We start from the raw sequence: 15278 nt of genomic DNA, 5'->3' as shown, positions 1-15278 counted from the left end.
TAACTAAAAACCATTAAAGAAGACTTAACAACTTAAATTAAAATTTGGTTGGCCGTCAAATGCAGTGTAGTCAGTCGATCTCCAGCAGCAAGTGAACAGTGAAAGCTGAGCATGGTTGTAAGTAGCACTTGCAATCCTCACCAATGACTTCTTTACTCCTGTTCAGCTGGTTGCTGTTAGGAATGCTTGTTAATTGCAGCACTGGCCAGCAAAATAGCGTGCAGACTCTTTAATGAGTGCTAGGGGGCACTTTAATTGGTCATCAAAGCCTTAATGATCCTCGGGGTGGCTGTTCCTAGCGTGCGCTTCAACTCCTTTACCAAGATGGTGTCTTAAGGTAAACGCGGGCTAACCAGGTGTTGCAGCCCAAGACCCCAGCTTGGCCACCTCGGAGACTCTAGCCTAAAGTTTCTGGGGATAATCGCTCCTGGTATAACTTGTGCCACGACCTCCCTTGTGAAATGTAGGCAATTTAAATGTTTAGACAAGTAACGCTCCTATGCATTTATCTGTTTATAAGTATATTAGCAGACCTCGCTTTAACCCTCAGACAAGGACTGTTGGAACACCTTGACCAGAAAATGGAAAGTTTTACCTTGTGAAATGGTTTCTGTATAAATCCTATACTGTTGATACAAGCAATGTTTCCAAATATATTAAAAAGTTAACATTCTAATTTGAGTATCTCTTAGACATAGCTTGAGGGGAACCCATTGAAATATGGTAGCTCTATACCTATCTAGGTACAGGTTCTTGACGTTATTGGAGCATAGTTTCTAGAACCTCTAGCAATTGCTGTAGATCCCAATCCATTAACTTACAAATGCAAAAATCACCTCTCATAGTGAGTTATGTATTGGATTACATAGAATATACAACACAGAAACAGGCCATGCGGTCCAACCAGTCAATGCTGCCATTTATGCTCCGCTGGAGCCTCTTCCTGTCTTTTCTTATCTAACTCTATCAGCATAACCCTCTATTCCCTTCTCCCTCATATGCTTGTCTAGCCTCCCCTTAAATGCACCTATACTATTTGCCTCAACCACTCCCTGTGGTAGCGAGTTCCACATTCTCACCACTCTAGGTAAAGAAGTTTATTCTGAATTCCCTATTTGATTTCTTGGTGAAATCACAATTTCTTGGTATTGATATGGAGTTTGTCACTTACAGATTTCTTTATGATTATCCGTTTATTATTCTTGGATAACAGCATTTGAATCTATCGACAAGGTGTATTTAGGGCTACATTACACTTGCCGTTCTGTAATTCATACAAAAGTCATGGTCAAGTGTTAAGTACCAATCGCAGTTGACCTCAACAGATAAAGTATTCATGGAAACGTATTCCTATGTTCAAGCCAGACTTATATTTTAAAAAAATCCTGTGATATCAGTGGAACAAAACTAGTTCTCACCAGGATCCTGGTAGGCACGGAAATGAAAAGATTGCTGTCATATCCGCACTTCCCAGGCAAAGATGTAAACAGCTTCAACAGTCGCCAGAAGATGGGCGGTAGTGGCCCGAAGTGATTTACTCACTGATCAACTGCTCTCACTGATCAACTGCTAAGCCCAAAGGAAAACACTTGTGCTCGACCCTCCTCCCAGGGCAGCCCTGTCGTGGTAAAGAACTCACTCACATGGGGTGAAACGGTGGGCTCATCCTGCTTTTCCATCGCACAATTGACAAATCAAAAATCTGCAGCACCGGCCTGCTTACACATTCCAATAACATTGCTGTAATCCCATCTGATATATGATTAATAATTTAACATATGTCAGCTTCAGTGGAAATGAAGGTTTCGGAAAAAACTTCTAAATTATGTGGCGTAAGAACTACACACACGATAGGATTGTGACTGGTTAAAATTCAATTGCCATGTGCCACTCTACACTGTGTCCGAATAGTTATAATACAGTTTAGACCCTCCCAATCTATTGTGGTTTTTATTCAGCAAATATTAGCGGCTAGAAAATATGTATCTCCTTATGGTCTCATAATACAACCACCATTATGTACAGTATGTAGTGTGGGTTGTGATGATAAATGCCTCAAATGACATCGTATTTACGTTAACAACCTCCCGCCCCCTTTGTGTTTATAAATTCAATGTAAGAGGATGTGACATTTTCACTCCGCCGTCCTGTCTCGCCAACCTCCCTGTCACTCTCACTCCCGCGCGTGCGCTCCTTGTCTCCGGAAATTACCAGAAGTTGACAAACCCTTTTCTCCGGAAACTTCCGATCACGTCTTCGTAGTCGGTCAGAGTCACTGTTGCCATAGAGATCCTGGACCTCTACGGTTATTCTCCATCTTCATTCTTTACTCCTTCTCCTCACTCGGTCGGATCTGACGTGTTTTTTTTAATCTCTTACCTTTTCCACTCTTTAAGCAGGAGTAGATATCGACCGCGTCGACGGGCAGTCACTGATCGAAACGAGCGATCCGTATCGAGGGCGATACGTGGCGGTTGTTTTTGTTTTCTGGAAGTACCGGTCAACGTGCGCTGGGGACGCCGTGCGCGAGCTGGATCGAGCGCGAGCTCAGCGTGCGCGGCGCCGAGCTCGAGAGTCTAAGCTCGAGTCCGAAACCCTCTCCGGAAGTGGTGGCGCGGGGGCCGCTGGGAGGCCCGGCTGTAGCCGCGCGGTGACGGTGGTGGATAATGGCGGAGGCAGCGGCATCCATGGGGACGGTGGCGGCGGCGGCAGGAGGAGGCGGTGGTGGTGGAATTGGTTGGACTAAACAGGTTACGTGCAGGTAAAAAAAAGATAATTTAATAGTGTCACACAGCTTTTGTACGCTCGCATGCAGTTAGCGACGTAATGATAAAAGGCCGGTTAGAGGCGATCTGTTTAAACATAAAAACACACCGAGTGGCGACAATAATAGAGAAAGCGAGTGCAACAGTTCCTGGTTGGGCCAGGGTTCGTCTCCCCCATATGGGGCTTTTAGATGAGGCTTGTGACAGATAAAGCTGCAGATTTTTCGCTTGTAGAAGAAATTGTACAGATAGGTGTCGGTTAAACTCCCTCTTGATTTCGGCATTTTAAAGTGCTCGGAATAACAGCTGAAGACAGAACACGATTTTATTAATATTTAAAGAATTATATACTCCCTACTGTAATTTACTTTTTGAAGGGCTGTTTTTGTGGATTGTGAAGTGTTTCTGAAAGTTGGTAAGAAACTTTGAGGGAAAGGGAAAAAATGTCTTTTGTTTTGACGTGACGTCATGTTGTCAACCAAAAACCGCAGTGAGTTGAAGTTTTCTCAATTTGTATAAGAGCTGAAATGCTTTAATTTATTGTACATGTACATTTTCAAATGTATTTAAGCAATTAATTGCCAATATTTTGTAAAATTTTCACGAAATAGTTGGATGAAATCTCACCGTTCTGTTTTACTGCAGATTCCACTGAGAAAATTAGCGACTGAACTTTGTTTTCTCATGCACCCCCGCCCAAAGTGTAAACCTCTTATTATAACTTTGTTTTGTATTATAGGTTATTCAATTTAGATGCTGTAACTTTGTGCACTTGGAGTAACAATGAAGTATAGTGTATTAATCTTGTATTAATTAATATTTTAGGTTTGAAGATAGAATTTGAACAGCGTCTTACAGGTAGAGTTGCAAAGGGACATTGATAGATTAAGTGAGTGGGCAAAACTGTGGCAAATGAAGTTTAATGTAGGAAAGTTTTTTTTATTAGTTTATGGGATGTGGGTGTCGCTGGCAAGGCCAGCATTTATTGCCCATCCCTAGTTGCCCTTGAGAAGGTGGCGGTGAGCCGGCTTCTTGAACCGCTGCAGTCCGTGTGGTGAAGGTACTCCCACAGTGCTGTTAGGCAGGGAGTTCCAGGATTTTGACCCAAGGACGATGAAGGATCGGCGATATACTTCGAAGTCAGGATGGTGTGTGACTTGGAGGGGAACTTGGAGGTGGCGGTGTTCCCATGCGCCTGCTGCCCTTGTCCTTCTAGGTGGAAGAGGTCGTGTGTTTGGGAGGTGCTGCCGAAAAAGCTTTGGCAAGTTGCTGCAGTGCATCTTGTAGATGGTACACACTGCAGCCACGGTACGCCGGTGGTGGAGGGAGTGAATGTTTAAGGTGGTGGATGAGGTGCCAATCAAGTGGGCTGCTTTGTCCTGGATGGTGTCGAGCTTCTTGAGTGTTGTTGGAGCTGCACTCATCTAGGCAAGTGGAGAGTATTCCATCACACTCCTTACTTGTGCCTTGTAGATGGTGGAAAGGCTTTGGGGAGTTGGGAGGTGAGACACTCATCGCAGAATACCTAGCCTCTGACCTGCTCTTGTTGCCACAGTATTTATGTGGCTGGTCCAGTTAATTTTCTGGTCAATGGTGACCCCCAGGATGTTCATGGTAGGGAATTTGGCGATGATAATTCCATTGAATGTCAAGGGGCGGTGGTTAGACTCTCGCTTGTTGGAGGTGGTCATTGCTTTGCACTTCTGTGATGCGAATGTTACCTGCCACTTATCAGCCCAAGCCTGAACGTCGTCCAGGTCTTGTTGCATGCGGGCATGGACTGCTTCATTATCTCGGGAGTGTGAGGTGATCCAATTTAGATCTAAGAAAGATAGATTAGAGTATTTTCTGAATTGTGAGAAGCTAGTAACGGTGGATGAGCAGAGAGATTTAAGGGTCTAAGTACAGAGATTGCTAAAAGCTAGTGGACAGGTACAAAAAATAGTTAAAAAGGATAATGGAATGTTGGCCTTTAGCTCAAGAGGGCTGGAATACAAAGAGGTGGAAGTTATGTTACCGCTGTACAGAGCTCTGGTTAGACCCCATCTAGAGTACAGCATTCAATTTTGGACACCACATCTCAAGAAGGAGGGGGTGCAGTGCTGATTCAGCAGAATGATACTGGGCTATGCTATTAAATTATGAGGACTGGTTGCATAGACTAGGCTTGTATTCCCATGACTATATAAAAGGTTAAGGGGTGATGTATTTGAGGTGTTTAAGATGATTAAAGGAGCTGATAGGATAGATAGAGAGAAACCATTTCCTCTGGTGGGGGGAGTCCAAAACAAGAGGGCATAACCTTAAAATTAGAGCTAGGCTGTTCAGGGGTGAGGTCAGAAAGCAATTCTTCACACACATAGCAGTTGAAATCTGGAACTCTTCCCCCAAAAAGCTGTTGATGCGAGGTCAATTTTAAATTTCAAAACTGAAATTGAAAGCTTTTTGTTTGGCAAGGGTATTAGAGTTATGGAACCAAGGTGGGTAGATGGAGTTAAGATGCAGATCACCCATGGTCTAATTGTACAGCGGAACAGGTTCGAGGGGTTGAATGGCCTACTCCTGTGCCTGTGTTCATAGAACTGGTGAGAGAAAATTTACAAAATTGAGTTTGGTGGCTTTGTATTCTCTTTTTAAAGTTCGTTTGTAATGATGGAGCATATAGTTTAATAGCAAATTTGTTGCGACTAATGAAACGGGAGTTCTCCCCAGACCTGAATGATTTTCTGTCTGTTGTAATGCCATATTGCTTTTTTTTAGCTCAGGCCTGACCATACAACTACCGTAAAATGTTGGAAGGGAAAACAAATCTAGATTAAACTTGGAAATAATTAATCATACATTGCTGTACTAAAGTGCATGCTTTAAAATGTATTTTACTTATCGATGTTGTCTCTGCAAAATATTTAGTTTTTCATAGAGATGGCAGCATTTTTTTCAAAAAAAGGGTGCTGTTGGTGTGGCGGGCACCAACAGTACCTTTCCAAACTCGGCATTAGTATTGTTTGCATTTAAACTTTATATTTACACTAGATGTGTTCTTAACACAAGCTGTGGAATAAAGTTCATACAACCTGTTCCGGATGCAAGGTTATCACTCAGTCGTACCTTTGTCACTTGTGAGTTACCTGGTCAGCTGCACAAGGTTCCTCCTCATGTATCATATATTGTCATCATATGTAGGCTTGACACATTGTTACAGATGCAAAACAATCTTAGAAATGGTCTATACATCTGAGCTGGAATCTGAATCTGACAAGTATTTTCCAAATTGCAAAGTTCCCTGACTAACCAATCTGAATAACCTGAAGCTCTGTTTACTTAACAGTTAGACTTTGTGGCCTTAAAAGGTTATAACTCTCTTTACTGGCACAGTACTGTATTGTGTATTACATTGTATAACTCAGAAAATCCATAGATGAATACAGATGAAGAAAGCTATCCAACCCATCTTCCAAGTTCATTCTTACAGGAAGACGCACGGTCCTCCCATCACAACATCTAGTTCCTAAATGATTTCAGGGTTTCCCCCTCCACTGTCCTACTTGAAAGGTGTCTGTCTGTGTGTGTGTCTGTGTCTCAATGTTAGTCCTAAATTTGTCTCTTACTAGTTCTAACCTGTGTCACCTTGTATTATACTCTGTTAATTTTTCAGAATTTACCTTTTCCATACTTTTTACTATCTCTGCAAGGTTACCTTTTAGTTGCTTCCTTTTTGAAGCTGAAAAGCCCAAGTTTCTGCAGTTGTTACTCATAATTCAGTCCTGCAGTTCTTGTCTGAACTGCCTTCAAGACCTGAATGTCTCCCTTGTGTGTCACAGACGAGAAATGGGCATAGTGTTTGATCAGATCTCTCTCATTTGAGCATGACTTCCTTTTAACTTGCACTGGTCTGTTTTGGCTTTATAATTCAGTATTCTATTTGCTTTGTTGATTACTTGTCCACAGTAGTTGGATATGCCATGTCAAATCTGTTAAGTCTACTGGATCTTTTTCACTTTCACCCTTTGCTATTTCAATGCCATTTATGGAGTACTTTTGTCGCCCATTTTTCTTCCTACATGCAGGATCCCTATCCTTATAAAACATCATTTTTTTACCTGGCTTGCCATGAGCATTGTCACGGGAGATCCACGCAGTCTAGACATCACACTCTTGAGATGGAACTGAACCACTTTCCAATCTGTAAAATCCCTTGATCAAACAGCAATTTAACTCAAATTCAGATCAGCCTCTGTTTAGTTAACAGTTAGACTTTGTGATCTTAAAGGGGCTTTCAAAATCATGAAGGGTCTAGATAGAGAGAAGCTGTTCCCATTGGCGGAAGGGTCGAGAACCAGAGGACACAGATTTAAAGGTGATTGGCAGAAGAACCAAAGGCGACGTGAGGAAAAACTTTTTTACGCAACGAGTGGTTAGGATCTGGAATGCACTGCCTGAGAGTGGCGGAGGCAGATCAATTGTGGCTTTCAGAAGGGAATTGAATAAGTACCCAAAGGGAAAAAAATTGCAGGGCTACAGTGAAAGAGCGGGGGAGTGGGACTAGCTGAAGTGTTCTTGCAGAGAGCCAGCACGGGCTTGATGGGCCGAATGGCCTCCTTCTGTGCTGTAATCATTCAATGATTCTATGACTCCACTCCATTGTAGCAGAGGAATAATATGTAGTGCAATACATAGTATAGCACCCCTGTCCCTATATTACAGCATAACATCCTCTGACTTAGCATGAGCAATGACTTAGATGATCTATCCACTTCAGCCTGGCTCAGTTGATAGCGTTGTTGGCTCTGAATCAGAAGGTTGTGGATTTGAGCCCCACTCCAGGACTTAAGTCCATAAATAGGCTGACACTTCAGTGGAGTAAATAATGAGAACATACTGCATTGAGACATTTAGCTAAGGCCCTGTCTGCCTGTCCTGTTGTTAAAGATTCCATGGCACTATCTAAAGGAGCGTAGATAGTTTTCCCAGTGCCCTGGTCAACATTACTGCTTCAACCAACACAAGTAAGAGCAGATTAATTGGTCATTCATCTTCTTGACCTGGATTTTACGGTGCTTCCGACAGCGTGCGCTTTCGCTGTCGGAAACCTTCAGAATGGCTTTGTAAGTTCCGGGTGTCCGCAGGTGCTGCGCGTACGTGAAAACCCGGAACTTGCGATTTGTCACGTTTCACTTGGACGGATCCACCACATCCGCTACAAATTCACTTTAGTTGGTGCAGAGTTGGGCTATTTGCCCAACTACTGCCCAGTGAATGCCTACGAAACCCTTATGCCTGGTAAAAATACATTTAAAAAAATTATTTAAACATACACATACATTTAAAAGTAGCTTAGGTAAATTTTGACCTGTTTTAAAATGTTTAAATTTATTTTTCCAAAAATTAAATTTATTTATTTTAAAAGCTTAATTAAAGGGACTTTCAATTAATTTTGAACATGTGATCATTTATTATTTGAGTGGTGTGAAATGTTATTTGGGGATTTATATTATGCTTAAGGGGATTCTGGACGTAAATGGAATCCCCAGGAGCATCATAGGAATCCCCCTTTTTGATTGGTTGGCCTAGCCCACGTGATCCCAGGGATGTTTGCAAACCGCATGCGCCCCTGGGAACCATGGGCCTTTTTTAAGCAGGGGTCTGCCTGCGGGCCCGGGACTGGAACAGCCCGGCGACACCAGGTAAGTTGGTATGATTTTTTTCGGTTTGGAGGCTTATGCTGGCGGCAAGCCTCCGACCACAATTTCCAGGCCGATGTGTTTGTGGAACTTTCTGCAAAATGGCTTCCGTGATTACCCACAAGTAACTGCACAATGTAATTCATTCTGGTTGAACTGCTTCAGGACATTTAAGAGATTAAATTTGTTACATAAATGTAATTTAAAAGTATTTCTTGTGCATCCATCCTTCCTTCCAAGTGTTACACTTTGCTACAGATGCAAAACAGTTTTCTGATCTGGAGTCTGAAGTTTACAAGAAATTTACTGATCTGTAATTGGCCTGAGAATTTTACAAGCAGCTAATATTATCTGGCATCTTGCAGGGAGTACTTGAGCAGCAGCCTTCAAAGCACCAGCCAGGTTAAGAGCTAATCAGCACAACTGTTCTCCAGAAGCTCAGATGACCTGAGAATAACACTACAGCCAATTTACTGGTATTATAAACACACAAAATATTCTTCCGGGTTAAATCACTCCTCCCTTTCCAGCTTGAAAGTTTCTACTTGCGGCTACTCTCCGTTTCTCACTTTAACTATGCACAGTTACTAAGGGAAAAGGCGACATGAATTGAATTTGTTTTTAAACTAGTGTGGCATTGCTCATGGTAAGTCAAATGATGTACTGTTTTGTAAGGGAAGGAGTGTATTCTTCTTCTGGTAAGGTGGTGTGGCCCCCTTTTTAAGGTCTCAATTGTTAAACTCTGAATGACCTCAGTATACTTAATTGTTTGGAGAGGCAACTATGCAGATGCTTGCAACACTCCAGTTCCAAGTTAGAATCATTTGAACTTTCCTTGTTTCTTTTAAGGTTATTTTGTATCTGTAATCTTGATCCAAATTTGAATAAAATTTGCTGCTGCTTATATTCAGAGCTCAAAAGCAGCTAGTCTTCATATATGATAAACTATATATATAAAATACAATACAAAATATAAAGACCTGCTCTGAGTCTTCCATACTCACCAGCTGTCAGTTTTCATGTTGCACTTGATTGTATTTTGAGACCATGAATTGGTAAATAATATGTTTGAAGAGTTCACCCGTTAACTTGTATAAAACATCAATATAAAAACTATTTTCCAGTTACTTTCACTGTCCTTTTCCTTTTTGGTAATTTTTCCATTATGAACAGGAAGCCCTGGCATGCTTTGTAAATAGCCATAAAATCAATAGTAAGCACTTCTAGGTATAGAACGTGTGCATTTTAGAAGTTGTACCTGATGAGCTTGAGTCTCTTCAGCTAACATTGATGTCGGACAACTTATATGTACCTGAGGTGCAGGCTGCTCCTTCAAATGCACAAGATGCTTTTGTTTAGGTAAGTTTAATAATTTTCTTGTAAGTTTTGGCATTTAAAGTATGTTAAAAGCCTTATTTCTAGCAGCAAGTGCTCAGCTTAGTGGAGAACTCAAAGGAGATCAAAAGAATTTATATATTTTTAAAAAAATCATGATTGGTTGGCTTTCACTTTTTTATTGATAGTTGTTGCTGACTACCCATTTTTGACTTGTAATTTTTTGGACTCCGTGATTGGTAGCTTTCATTCTTGTTTGCTACTTTTTAATTTATATGTTCAGTTAATTTCATTAAACGGTAACAAATCAACTGCAAAACCTATAATCCAAAAGGTATGATCCCTGATGTATATCTATCAGATCTCTCATGGCATTGGTCACAGTGGGTCAGAGGGTGCACTGTTTAGTCCTACTTAGTGACCATGAATATGGTTGCAGTTTGGCAGAATCATTGTGCCACCCACAGTGATGTGAAAATTAAGTTTAAAATAACGGACATTGTTTCAGCACCGAGCTGAAAACTGGCACTTTTATTCTTATCCGGCACCTATGGGACCAGGATGGTGCCGGTTGATGAAAAATTCTGGATAACAGAGAGGTATACCTACCAAGGCAATTTTTAACACAAACAAAAATAAAAACCACTGACTAACTCGGCCACCGCGGGAGACTCACTCGGCAAAACAAGTGCTGGATGGATTCGGCAAGATTACCGGTTATCTATTTTGCCGGTTATTAAAGTATTCCGGATGATTAAGTGCCGTTTAAACAAGTGTTTACTGTACTAGTAGATCTCCTGTGGTGCTGCTCACGGTGAGCCAGAGGATTTTCTGTTTTATATAACTAAGGCTATTATGCCATGTAGAGCATAATATCAAGGTAACTGATTTACAGTGACTGCGTCAAATGGTTGACTTGGCATTTTCTAGTTCAGGTTCCTCCATAATCATTTGGGGTCAGGTAAGCCTTGATCCAGACATGGGTGCAAGATCTGAATGCCAGAGGAGCAATGAGCATAGCTTCCCTCGACATCAAGACAGCATCCAACCAAGTTTGACACCAAGGAGCCTGCGCAAAACTGAGGTCAGTGGGGGCCAAAGGAAAAACCCTCCAGTGGCTAGAGCCATATCTGTCTGACAGAAAGATGGTTATTGTTGTCTGAGGCCTAGGAGTTTCTTGGGGAAGCGTCCTTGGCCCATTCATTTTCAGCTGCTTCATCAGTGACCTACCCTGTATAAAGTTAGGAATGGGGTGCTTCATTAACGATTCCACATTGTTCAGTTCCATTCCCAAGTCCTCCAATAATGAAGCAGCCTATGCCATTCCCTACCTAACGTCAAGGAGAAGCCCCATCACCTCGGGAAATAAAGCATGGCAATAAATGCAGCCTGAAAACAGCAACAACAGCTTGCATTACCTTTTCAACACTGGAAAAAAAATGATTAAGGCTTCACAGGCATAAGGAAAAAATCCATGCCAAACCTAAGGAGGAGATTTTAGGATGGATGACCAAAAGCTTTGTCAATTAGGTGGGTTTTATGGAGAGCCTTACAAGGGGAGGTGGAGAGGCAGAGGTGTTTAGGGAGGGAATTCCCATAGGCTGCTGAAGGTACTGTCACCAATGCTGGGGTGAATGAGTGGGGATGCACAAAAAAGCAGAGCCAGGAGCATTGTTTGATGGCCATAAAGGGATTTAAACACAAAGATGAGAATTTTAAACTCGAGGCGTGGAGGATGGGAAACTGGCCTGCATTGAAATAGTTGAATATAGAGGTGACAAAGGTATGGATGAGCGTTTCAGCGGCAGATGGACTGAGGTGGGGAGGGGAGGCTTGCAATATTATGGAGGTGGAACTAGGTGGTCTTTCTGATGGAGAGAATTATGGGGTCAGAAAATCCGCTTGATCAAATAGGATGCCGAGGTTGCAAGCTGTCTGGTTCAGCCTGAGATATTAGCGGGGAGGGGATGGAATCAGTGGAACACGATGGCATTTATCTTCCCAATGTTCAGCTAGAGGAAATTGCAGCTCAATCAAGACTGGATGTTGGACGAGCAGTCTGACGAGGCACTTGCTCAATTTTAGAAATGATAATTCTAGCGAGGTAGTGGAGAAATAGAGGTGGGTGTCATCATCGTACATGTGGAAACTGACCCCATGTCTGTGGGTGATGTCAAAATGTAGCATAAGATGCCAAGGATCGATCCTTGCAGAAGTCCAGAGATTACAGTGTGGGGTGGGAGAGAAGCCATTGATTGAGATGCTTTGGCTATGCGGTGATGGGTAAGAGTGGAGCCAAACAAGGACATTCTCGCTGAGCTGGACGACAGAGGAGAGGCTTTGGAGATGAGTGGTGTGGTCGACCTATCCCAGAAGCTGCAGAAAGATTGAAGCGGTCAAGGAGGGATAATATGTCGGTCGCAGGCAATGTCATTTGTGACTTGGTTTAGGGCCATTTCCGTGGCAGGGGCGGAAACCTAATTGGAGAGATTAAAATATGGAGTTGCAGGAAAGATAGGCACAGATTTAGGAGGCAACAACATATTTAAGGACTGTGGAAAGAATAGGAAGGTTGGAGATGGGGCTCTTCTTTGCAAGGATAGAAGGTTCAAGCTAGGTTTTTGAGGGAGTGAGGACAGCAGTTTTGGAAGGGTGGGGGAGCAGTACTCGAAGGGTAGGAGTATAGGAGGGCAATAAATTCAGTTCTATGGTTAATTTTTTTGTGTCTCTTTCTTTGTGCATTTACTTGCTGTCTAAAATGAAACGGCTCAACAATTCTCTTAATCTCACTGAAGTGTTTCTGTTTGCCTTCGGAAAGGTTGTAGAAGTGCACTTGAAGCCATGCCGATCAGGTTCAGATCACATGGGCGTTGTATTGTTACACCCTTGGTTATGCTATCATGTAATTAAATATGGGGCAGTTGGGCATGCGCTTGGACCGCCTACTGGAGTGATTAGCACTGCTGTATCACGGGTGTAAAGCAGACCCAAAACTTGTAACAACTGTGATCAGTTCACCTTTTCTACTGCACTGTTGAAAAGAGATGAACGTAGACACATCCCGTGACTAGTTCACTCTTGGATTTTCTAGTTCAATCTTGGATTTTTTAATTCTCACTTGATGATCGGTTGATGCCTTTGTCTCCAGACCGGTTGGATAGTTGCAGAAATATTTGGAGTAGATTAATTTTGCTTCAAGGCAAAGCTACAGTGGCACTCCCTCTAATGCTATGTATTATTGTGGTGTACTGCTTACAGCACACAGTCATTATAGGTTTATATGTTATGGTAAAGTATTCTTGACTGCAGTTAACTTGTTTTCCATTTGCATATTATTCCAGGAGTGTTACTTTTCTATTCCTGTATTGCACCATGTGACCTTTGTTGTATATTGCACCATTTGACCTTTGTTGTATATTGCACCATTTGACCTTTGTTGTATATTGCTCTAAAATCTTCTATAGTGAGAAAATTATTGGAGAATAAAAATGTTAAATATTAGAGAACAAACAGCTGACTGTTCATTATGCTTTTGAAGGCTTGGTGGCAGGGAAAATATTTGTGATTCAGTGTTCAACACAGTGGTTCAGTGTTTATTGGCTGCAACATTGTTGCATGGTCAGCTCAGTGGTACCAAACTTTGCTGATATGATCATAGTTAGAACTTCTTGGAAGAATCCTCTTGCAGAGTCTGGATGGCTACCTGAGACCAAGGAGGTTAGCTGCAAGGGACTGACTGCTGTGATATACTCATTTGGGCTGTAGAATGAACTGAGGTTATAAAGAAAAGTGGGACTAGTGATAAATGCAGAGTGTTTTACCTGAAGGAAGGTGGTTTTATATGTATTGGCCTTTTCTGAACAATTTTTGATACCTTTTTAGTTTAACAATACTTATTGGAGTGAGGAAAAGTAGCCTGTCATGAAAAACCTAAATTTGTACATGGGGATAAGAGTACAAGGGCATGGTAAATTTCACTTGCCAACTAGTCAAAGGTAAGACTTTCCAGCTTTGGTGAACTGAAGAAGGTAACTTGCCAAGTTACACATAGGGGCTTCTGTAGCTTTTGTCCTTATTATTTCTTTTATTTGTATCTCATTCTTTGTGGTCCATTACAGCATTTTCTACTCCCATGTTTAGCTTTTTTGTTTCTGTGTTTGGTTTCTTAAGATTCATTTACAGATTGATGTGATCATTTGCATTGTGCAGAACTTTAATTCAGACTTTTTTTAAGGACCTTATTTAAAAAAAAAAAAAAAAATTTAAAATCCCTTTGAAGACTAATTTCTGGGAATTGGTACTGCACCGGATTGGTTAGGGAACATTGCTGACATTGGAGGATCAGTTACTGGTGAATGTAGGAGAACATGGAATGAGAAAAGCAATCACAGATCACTTTTAAGCTAAGATAGTCTTGAGACAATTTGTTTAATCTACTGAGGCAGAGTTCTGCATATATATCCCCTGATTCCCCCAATGGAAATACAAAAAATATTCCAGACCTCATGAACAATATACAATCCTGGTAGTCCTCCAGTGAATGGGCTTAGAGCCAACTGGAGTTATGTGATTTGGTTTCCCAGCTTTGGGTGCTTCCAGGTCAACATCGTCCACTGGGAAGATGTAGTTCAAAACAGAAAATGCTGGAAATACTCAGCAGGTCAGGCAGCATCTGTGGAGAGAGAAACTAAAACCTAGAACCATCTTTTGTTTCTTAACTTGTCCCATTACCATCTCCTTTTGCCTTGCACCATCATCCCTTTTGTCTCTTAATCTCTCCTGCCTTCCATCCTATCACAGACCTTCCCTTTTGTTCTTTCCTCCCCACCTCTCTGTCCCTACACTTGCTTAAAAACCTGTTCCATCTCCAGCTTTTTCCAGTTCTGACGAAGAGCCACCGACCTGAAACTTTAACACTGTTTCTCTCTCCACAGATGATGCCTGACCACCTGAGTATTTCCAGCATTTTCTGTTTTTATTTCAGATTTCCAGCATCTGCATTATTTTGCTTTTTGAAGATTTAGTTATTGTTTCCAGTAAAGCAGTTCTGAAACAGATGCAGTATATTTCCCATTGAGTAGCCTAGCAGGAAGAGAGAACTGACCAATCTGGTCTCCCTGCAGCTCAGAAAATTGATGTTTTTGTTCATGAAATGCCATAATTGTAGTGTATGTACCTTTAAGAGAGAACTACTTTTACAGCTCCTGTATACTGTAGTACCGGCAGTGACCACACCTGTATATAAGCCTTGAGCATGCCTCTGTACCCCCAGTCTTGAGACTACCCTACTCCAGTAAATACCTGTTGATTGTTAAGTTACAGCATCCGTGTGGTTATTGAAAAACATCATACTCTCAGAATCACGGATCTAACAGTGGCGACGAGTGTCGATTCGAATCTACCTGCAACTCTGCATTTCCCTTCAAGGATTCGCTCCGGGAGGGCAGTGGAAGAAAGTTGAGGCCAGAAACACGGGCGTCGACCACGAGCAACCGCC

At 41.9% G+C, this 15278-nt stretch overlaps 1 protein-coding gene across 6 annotated transcripts in view; it reads left to right on the top strand.

Moving 5' to 3' along the window:
• The first annotated feature begins 2143 nt into the window (after positions 1–2143).
• Positions 2144–15278, top strand: part of mkrn1 (makorin, ring finger protein, 1) — a 106165-nt gene continuing 93030 nt past the window's right edge. Inside the window, exons 1-2 of one of the 6 annotated variants that reach the window (XM_086008927.1) lie at positions 2144–2305; positions 2400–2761. In XM_086008927.1, coding sequence (XP_085865053.1) covers positions 2667–2761 — 95 coding nt within the window. In that variant the 5' untranslated portion in view covers positions 2144–2305; positions 2400–2666. Of the gene's footprint in view, positions 2762–3162; positions 3256–3600; positions 3624–15278 lie in introns of those variants that run through there. The other 5 variants (XM_086008931.1, XM_086008932.1, XM_086008928.1 and 2 more) reach the window with 5 other exon arrangements.

The sequence above is a fragment of the Somniosus microcephalus genome, chromosome 16, assembly GCF_052327205.1.
Source record: "Somniosus microcephalus isolate GS21.2 chromosome 16, FLI_Smic_1.0, whole genome shotgun sequence".
Taxonomy (NCBI): Eukaryota; Metazoa; Chordata; class Chondrichthyes; order Squaliformes; family Somniosidae; genus Somniosus; species Somniosus microcephalus.
This window is presented reverse-complemented; position numbering and strand designations above follow the sequence as displayed.